General features: G+C 39.3%; 1 protein-coding gene across 1 annotated transcript; it reads left to right on the forward strand.

The window, feature by feature from the left end:
- Positions 1-1,306: 1,306 nt before the first annotated feature.
- On the forward strand, positions 1,307-1,630 carry Smp_200760 (uncharacterized protein; the record flags this gene model as incomplete). Its single annotated transcript, XM_018793633.1, has 1 exon — positions 1,307-1,630. One exon carries the CDS (start codon positions 1,307-1,309, stop codon positions 1,628-1,630), a length of 324 nt encoding a protein of 107 aa, XP_018648125.1.
- Between the last annotated feature and the right edge of the window lie 8,060 nt (positions 1,631-9,690).

The following is a 9,690-nucleotide window of genomic DNA, read 5'->3' on the forward strand; positions in this document are numbered from 1 at the left end:
GATGGAATGGTTAGATATAAATTCAGATTTTAATGCTTTTGAGGAGTACATGGAGAGGTTCTAAATCTGGGCTATGACCAAGGAAGATGATGAAGATTTTAATATTGTAGCCCATTTTCTTACACTCATCGGAAAAGAAGCATACAGCCTTATAAAGATTTTGGCACTTCCAGACAAACCGATTTCACTCCCCTATGCAACTCTCAAGCAACTACTGTTGGATCATGTAAAGTATACGAATTCCGGATGCGGTAAGAGAGAAAAATCCGATAAAATGACTCGCCAGAACTTCAGGAATTCCACTACTTCAATAAGTCGTCCCAGTTCGATGCGTAATCAAAGTTATTCAGATAATACTTCATTGAGCTGTGAAACAGTCCATGATGATGAGCACGAGTTTAGTAAATGCTTGTTCTGCGGCAAGTTTCACCCATGTAATTCATGTATATTTCGTAATTCTAAATGCTTTAAATGTGGTATAACTGGACATACTCAGTCAGTTTGTAATACCATGGTTTATTTCGCTGAAAGTAATGCTAAGATGGATGCTTCTAATGATCAGTTATCTTTATCTAGAAGTGGTATAACGTCAAATAACAGTCCAGAGTTGAATGAAACCCAGAGTCATTGGGAGACGAAAATTCCCAACCAACCAACTTATCAGATTTCTCATGTTATTGTACCAAATATGGTCTGTCATAATGATTCACATACTTCTGATGAGATTTCTTACAACTCTGAGAATAAAATGTTGAATGAGTCGAATCATGATCAAAAACCGGATTCATTTTAGTAGATGCTGATTTTTCTAATGATCCATTATTCTCTAATGAAACTCTTATTCATTCTGAGGAAAATATTTCAGAGAAATCGAATTCTGATATATCAAGTGTCAGTGGTCCTCACAATCAATTTATCTCTAATGATATTCCTAATGAATGTGACAAATATGTTCCTAATGGGTCGAATTCTAGTCACATTTGTGATGTTATTGTATCAGATGTTGCATATTCTCACGAACAATGTGTTTCGAGTAGAATCCCTAGTCAGTGGTACGATGAATCAGATGGGAAAGCAAAATTTCCCGAAGCAACCAGAGAACCAGTTTGCCCAGAAGTGAAGTTTGCACAGGCAGAGAATCCAAATCAAGTACAAGATTATCCTAATGAATATGAGGCAGATGAATGTTTTCTATTCGATTGTTTCGCAGGTAAATCAAGCCTAGTTGAATCTCATGTGTTAATTACATATATCAATGCATATCCATCTGTATATTCTAATATGAATAACAAAAAGTATATGTATCATGATTTTTATTCAAGTCAGTCACATGATAGAATACCTCAAATCATATATCAGTGTTTATTCCCAAATACTCACATACAGTAGTCGATGCGTAAGATTTGAGAAGATAATGCAAATTGGGAACGTCATATTGGCTAAAACATTGCGAAGTAAGGACCCAACATTATTTCGTGGGGGAGGATATTGTTGGAAAGTCCATGATGCAAATTCTAAATATCAATGGTTTCACTACAAAGCCGGTATACTGATTGTATACAATTCCAGAACCCAGGTGAGTCTGTTCCAATTTCGGTTGTTAATTCCAATACTAATGAGTGCATTCTAGAATCTACATCCAATACACTTTCGGACCGATGTAAGGTGAACTTAAGAAGAAGAACAATCGATTACAGACACTTACACTCCAATTCGAGCTGTGGCGGTTGTGGTGCTTAAATAAATCAATGACTTCTTAGTAGTGATGACTGTTGTGATTTTGAATTCAAAATACAATACATTCGTTCGGGCTCATCTAATACTTCTTGATTACATTGAGTTATTCCTGGGATTACTAATTCATACTACAATTCAAATACTTCTGATTATCATATACGATTCTGGAGTAACAATATAGAAGCCTGGTTCTGCTACGCAGAAGCTACCGTCCACGAGCACGTGGCGACAGACCGACGTGCACAATTTATTGCAGTTGTGAAAACATTACCATGTGATTTCGGCACGTACTGCACACATAGTATGTTCTCCAGTGATGTTTCGGGACCTCACGACACTTTGAAGAAGACTATGCTTTGACGTGGAGACCTATCCGATCGACAAATTTTAAACCAACTCTTCTACAACAGCGAATCGCAACACGGCTCTATGACAGAAGTGTCTCTACATATTCCATGAGGTCATTAGTCAGTAGACCTTTGATGAGGTCCTGTTTAGACTACTCTTTCTGTCTAAGCTTCCCTAACAGGTGCAGACAGTCCTTGTCTCATTGCAAAGTGACGTGGCAAACAAACTGGCTGCATCTGCTGACCGGACTGTGGAGTTCACTAGAACCCCACAACGTCGAGGTTTATTCTGTCAAAGAAAAGTCTCAGACAACACAAAATGACGTTACGGACCTCTGTCATACTCTCACTCTTACTCATTTATCTACGCATGTTACCCTTCATGGAGGAGCATAGGCCGCTTTCCAGCCTTTTCCATCCAACCCTATCCTAGACTATCCTTTACAGTTCTTTTCAACTGGCTATTGATCCTTTTAATATCTGATCCATTTTGCGACACAGTGTGTTCTTTGGCCTTCTTATTTTTCGTTTCCCTTCACAATTACAAGTTAGTGCTTGCATCCTGATGCCTACTGATGATTTCCTTAATGTATGTCCTATCCACTTCCAGTGTTGTAGGATTTAATTTATCTTACAGATATGCTACTAAAACTGTAAACGCCATACTGACGATCCCAGAGCCTACGTGAAAGCTATAATCAGGACAAGGACAAATTGGCTTTAAACTTTATCTATTTCTAAACATAAAAACAATTAGATTAGTACAATAATTAAAGAATTACAGTCATAAAGTGGAACGCACAAACATACCTACCAGTATTGCGTGTCTTATCGAATTTAATAAAACTTCTAAGTCACATTATTATGATAGGATAATGATGTCATTCAATTGGTGAGTTACATGCAACAGTGATAGTTTACAGACACATCAGACCAGAATAACGTGGTGGGAGCTTAACCAACGTTAATTATGGACATAATAAACAAGTTTCTCTCCCTAATTTCATCCTTGGTTGAAAATTGGTTTGTTCTCTCCCACAGTAGGCTCTTTCTGACGGTACCGATCAACGGTATCTTACGTAGACAGCTGTTTATAAATACCTGTACATTTTTGATTGTGGTCTTGGTAGTTCTCGAAGTATCACTCCGTACAGTAGAATTGCTTGGCCGTTCGTATGAAAGATTCTGACTTTGATATCATTTGACAGTTGTTTTGAGTTATATTTGTTCTTCGAATGCATGAATGCCGACCTTATATTGCCAATCCTCATCTTTACGTCTGCATCATATACTCCAAGTTCATTGATGATGCTAACCAGGTAAGTGAAACCTTCCATCTCTTCCAGAGTTTCACAATCAAGTACGACTGGGTTGGTATTCTCTGTGATGAATTTTAGGATCATGCTTTTTCCATTGTGTATGTTGAGGCTTACTGAAGCCCAACCTGCTGTCACACTCTTCGTATTGACCTGCATTTGTTCGTGTGTATGGAATGGAATGGCTAGGTCATCGGAGAAGTCCAAACCATCTAGTTGCATCCAAGCTATCCAGTGTATTCCGTGCATCCACTCAGATGTGAAGGTATTCATAATCAAATCAACCACCAGAAGAAAAAGAAAAGGGGAGTAAGCAGCCTTGTCTGATTCCGGTCTTTTATTTGGCATGCGTCTGTCAGCTGTCCTTCATGCACGACTTCGCACTGTAGTCCATCGTATGAATTTCGTATGAGTTTGAAAATCTTCTCAGGTACACCATAATGTTGAAGAAGGTCCCATAAGCTTCTTCTATTCATTCTGTCAAACGCCTTCTCATAGTCAAAGAAGTTGATTTAAGGTGACGAATTCAACTCAATTGATTGTTCAACGATGATCCGTAGTGTCGCAGTTTGGTTTATGTACGACCGATCCTTACGGAATCCGACCTGTTGATCTCAAAGTTGGGCATCGACTGAATTTTTCATCCGGTTCAGCAACACTGTCGAAAACTTTTCCCGGCACCGATAGTAGTGTGATGCCTCTGTAGTTCTCACACTTGCTCAGATCTCCTTTCTGTGTCTGATTTTAGTGCTTCAGTTGGTGTATTGTCGGGTCCTGCTGCTTTCCCACTCTTGATTTATTCGATCGTTGGTGGGATGACAGCTACAGGAGGGTCCGTATGTGCTGCTTCGATGTTCAGTGGATTCAGTGGAGTTGGCCTATTCAAGAGTTACTCAAATTATTGCACCCATCTGTTCCTTTGTACTTGAATCTCAGGGATTGGCTTGCCTTCTTTGTCATTGTCTGGTCGTTCTGGTTCACTACATTTCCCTTCTATTTTCTTCGTTGTCCCACATAGCTGTTTCATACTTCCTTCTCTTGCAACTTTTTGTGCTCCCGTTGCTAGGTCTTCCATGTGCTTTTGTTTGTTGGCTCTAATGTTTCCCTTTACTTTCCTGTTTGCTTCTGTGTATTCAACTTGTGCCTTGACTTTCCCTGTTCTTGTTAGGCTGTTGTTAATTGCTGTTTTCTTCCCTTCTTGAATGCTACCTAGGGTTTCGATAGAGATCCATTCCTTATGATGATGCTTTTTGCGACCCAGAACCTCCTGACACGTTGAAGTTAATGCTTCGTTGACTCTTTTTCAGTTGTTCTGCATTGTAGTTTCCTCTTCTGCAAGTCGAATATGTGAGTCTTGGAACCTGTTGCTGAAAGCTATCTTGCACTTATTGAGTTTGTCCGCAGCTTGAAAAAAGTCTATATTAAATCTTTGTAATGCTGTTTCACCAGTTGTTAAGTGCTGCTTAGCTTCAGTTTCATCTTTGCAACCACCAGGTGGTGATTTGAAGCTACGTCAAATCTTCCCCTTGTTCTCACGTCTTTTACGGATCTTCTGAATTTTTTATTAATATAAATGTGACCGATCTAATTCTTTGTGGTGTGATCCAGCAAGACTAATGTAACTTTGTGGAGGAATATAATACCACCTATAATCCTTCCACATAAATTTACAAATCTCCGACCATTCTCGTTTTAACTGAAAAGAACTGGAAAGGATTGCCCAGGACAGGGTTGAATGGAGAATGTTGGTATGAGGCCTGTGTTTCTCCACGAGGGATAGCAGGCATAGTTAAGTAAGTACAGTGCAATTACATCTCGGAAGCTGAAGGCGAGAGGTTAGAACAAGTGTAGTACAGGAGGACACAATATTGATTTATCACATTTATTATATTGCAACTAGCTAGCCGTAACATAACATTCATTCCTTGTGTTTATTGATTACGCGTAAAATTGTAGTGTTATCGACCCATTGTAATAACAGCCTTAACTAAAGACGACTAAGAAACTATGGCGACTCCCATGTCATCCTGTTGTTAATGTTTATATCAATGCAGACCAGTCTGCTTATAAATAGGAAGAAAGTACTTCGTTGATTATGAGAAGGCTTTTTGGCAGTGTGGACCAGAGAACATTATGGAAACTTCTTCGACACTATGGAGTTCCTCAGAAGATTGTCGACATTATCCACAAATCATACAACGGACTACAGTGCAGAGTCATACATGGAGGATAGCTGACAGATGCATTCCAAATGAGGACCGGAGTCAGATAAGGCTGTCTACTCTCCCCCTTCCTCTTTCTTCTGGTGATTGACTGGATTATGAAGACTTCGACATCTGATGGGAAGCGCGGAATACAATGGACATCTCAGAATCAATTAGACGATTTGGACTTCGCAAATGACCTAGCCCTCTTGTCCCGTACACACTAAAAAATACAGACGAAGACAGCAAATGTAGCAGCAGTCTCTGCATCAATAGGCCTCAACACACACAACGGAAAAAGCAAGATTCTCAAACACAACACGGAGAACACCAACCCAATTACACTTGATGGCGAAACCCTGGAGGAGGTGGAAACATTCACGTACCTGGGTAGCATCATTGATAAACAAGGAGGATCTGATGAAGATGTGAAGGCGAGGATTTGCAGAGCAAGGACAGCATTCCTACAATTGAAGAACATATGCAACTGAAAACAGCTGTAAACTAATTTCAAAGTGAGAATCTTCCATACGAACGTCAAGACTGTCCTACTGTATGAAGCTGAAACGTGGAGAACCACTATAACCATCACCAAGAAGGTATGAGTATTTATAAACAGTTGTTTACGCAAAACACTCAACATTCACTGTCCAGGAAACTATCAGGAACAGTGTTTTATCGGAGAGGACAAACCAGCTTCCAGATGAAGATCAAATTGGGAAAAGACGCTGGAAAAGGATAGGACATACATTGAGGAAATCACGAAAATGCATCACGAGGCAATCCCTAACTTGGAATCTGGAAGGGAAGCGGAAAAGAGGAAGGCCAAAGGACACATTACGCAGGGAAATAGTAGCAGATATGAAAAGGTTGAATTTTAACTGGAAAGAACTGGAAAGGATTGCCCAGGACAGGGTTGGATGGAGAATGTTGGTATGAGGCGTAGTGTTTAATTTGAAAAGGTTAAAGTATGTTTGATGTGAGTTTTTAGACTTTACACCTGGCTCAGACCATATTTGAAGATCACTGCTATTAAACGATTTCTACAGCGCTAACATCGATAGCTAGATAACCAGATGTTTGTGTTTTTACTTTCCTGGAAAACATCAATATGCAGCTCTGGAAGAGGACTGTTGTACATCCTAACTGAATGTAGCTGGCTGAGGACAAACATTAAAAATCTTTTTAACTACTCAGAGCTTAAGTTTGTCAGACACTAACTCCCCTTTTATTTCCTCCCGTAAAACGAGACGCAAATGCACTGGAATTCATAAATGGGAGTAAACAATAGATGTTGTACAATACGGTATTAAGCACATACTATGCTTCGCACAGGTTATAATAGGTGACCTGATTTTTAACTAATACTCATGATGTTACTAAATCACAGTTGTGTGAATTCTTCTTCATTTATTTAGAACTGAACAGGAGTGAGCTCTCACAGATCTCCTTGCAATGTTTTATCGTCAGTAATATAGTACTGTGGAACTATTTACGGAGGACTGTACTAACAGCACAATCTCCAAGGTTTCTAAAACGCGATCTGGACGTTCTCTTTAGTCCCACTACCTATAAGTTACCTGTTTAACCCTTTCTGTGCAAAAAATGACAAGGACTAGAGCCTAATGTTATCTCATGGCTTTCACGGTCCTTCTGAATTTTTGATTGATATAAATGTGACCGATCTAATTCTTTGTAGTGTGATCCAGCAAGACTAATGTAACTTTGTGGAGGAATATAATACCACCTATAATCCTTTCACATAAATTTACAAACTTCTGACCATTCTCGTTTCTTTCGTCCAGTTCATGTCGTCCCACGACATCATGCCCGATGTCCTTATGATGATGCTTTTAGCGGCTCAAAATTGTCTAGCACGTCTAAGTGAAATCTTATATTATCCCTTCACAGTTGTTTTTCTCTGTAGTTTCCTTTTCTTTATGTAAATCCTGTAAGGCTTGGAACTTGTTGTTGAGATTTATCTTGAATTTGTTGATTTTGTCAGTATCTCGAAGAACGACTGTATTAAACCTTTGTGATGCTGTTTATCTGATTGTCCAGTGCCTCTTGGGTTTTAGTTTCATTATGGTCACAACCAGGTGGTGACCTGAAGCAATGTCAGCTTCTTTCAGGTTCTCACTCCTTCCACTGTCCTTCTGAATTTTTTAGTGATGTAAATATGATCGATATGGTCGTCTGTTGTGTAGTTCAGTGAAAGCCATGTAGCCCCTATGTATTCGTTTGTGTTAGAATACTGAGCAGCCTATAATCATTCTGTTGAATGTACATAGATTCGCGAACCTCTCAAGATTCTTGTTCCTTTCTCATGGTCAGTCCATTTGGTCTCATGATATCATCATAACCGTTTTCGTCCATTCCAATTATGGCGTTTAAATTTCCCATCAGGATTGTCAGTTTCTTTCCTGGACACTTCGCTATGATTGATTGCGACCTCTCGTAAAGTTGATCTCTGTCGTCGTCGTTGCTATCATTTGTGGATGCATAACGTTGGATAAAATTCGTCGTGATTCCCTTCTTTTTCGTTTTGAAGGATGCTTTGATGATTCTGAATTCACGAGATTTCAACCCAATAAGTGCATTCCGTGCTTCTTTGGACAGTGTCATAGCAATTCTCTGAGTGTGTGGATCACTTGCTTTCTTGTGGCCAGGGAACAACAGCATCTCTCCTAAATCTATTATTTCTGTCCAGCTTCGGTCCAGTGGTTTTCGCTGATTCAGAGCACAAACAACTTTTATCTCCTCATCGCATGTTATGTTTTAAGGTATACGAGATTAAGTCAACAGCTTGGAGGACAATTCTACCCTAATGGCATTGATAATATCTGCCTTATTAAATTCGTCACAGGTATTGTCTTTATCACTTCTGTCGACACCTCTATGGTGATTGTAGTATGCTCATTCCTGCCATTGTTGGATACTGTTCATTGTGATAAAATTACACGAATCCTCAGTTAACAGCTGCACAAAATATTGTTCGCCGTGGTTAATGTTTAGGAAGTGATGTCATCAGTTGGATAACGTGCCTGTTAAGAAATTACATGTGGCTAGATAGGGTATATGTAGAACCCCCATTTGAAACAAAAATATCCAATCGGTCGCAGCCTAGTTTTGTAGCCCGATTCTGCCAAATAACACTAATTATCATCCTTCATTGTTGTTCTGATCTCAGTTATAACCAAAGAGAGTTTAACCACCTAGTGTTAGTTTACATATTGGTTGAGGGGTCCAACTCGCCGATGTGAGCCTTTCGTTTTCCCATCACTCATGAGATGACGAATTGTTGTAGGGTCTTTTTCAGTTCCTAGACGCTCAGCAAGCTTATGAACAGTGTTTGTACTAAGCGTAGAGACACTTTATTGTTTGACAACCTGCTTCACAATATGCATTAACTCAGACGTCCATTGTTACGTCTGAAAGAGTAAGTAGGCGGGTAAGTTGTGCCCAATGTACAAAACAGCATTTTGATTTACCTAAATTCCTCCACACTGTTAATTTATTCACTTACTAGGGGTAACTTTCGATTATAGTACATGGCGTATGGCGCTATCCAGCAGTTATGTTTGTAAACTAGGCTTATACTTACAAATGTTCATTTCTGAGTTTTCTTTATGGTACTAAAGAGCAACTGATTAAATTTTCATCCTTTATTTAGACAACGTACGCAATCAAATCAAAATTAAGGAATGGAGGAGACCGAAGATACGTTTGGAAGGCAGTAGATGGATAGAGAATCGCGTAATGTAGGCTAGTTAGTTGTTGTGAGAGACGCGCAGCACGGGACACTCAGTGATGATCAAGTGTGGATGGGTGACAGAGAGCCCTCATCTAAGGCATGTTCAGTAAAACTAGAGAGGTCAGTATCAATGTCAAAGACCCAAAGAACTATTCATTCCAGGAATTCATTTGCTGATTTAAATGCCGGAAAGGTTTCAGAGTATTCGACCCAAGTAATTTCATTGACCTAAAACAAACGCGTATATCTAACTCCCAAATCTACTAAACCACATTGGAATCTCAAAAATCACATGGTTGTTTTAACTTCGTTGAACGATTACAAAAATGTCA

This window comes from Schistosoma mansoni, chromosome 1, assembly GCF_000237925.1.
Source record: "Schistosoma mansoni strain Puerto Rico chromosome 1, complete genome".
NCBI classification, from domain to species: domain Eukaryota; kingdom Metazoa; phylum Platyhelminthes; class Trematoda; order Strigeidida; family Schistosomatidae; genus Schistosoma; species Schistosoma mansoni.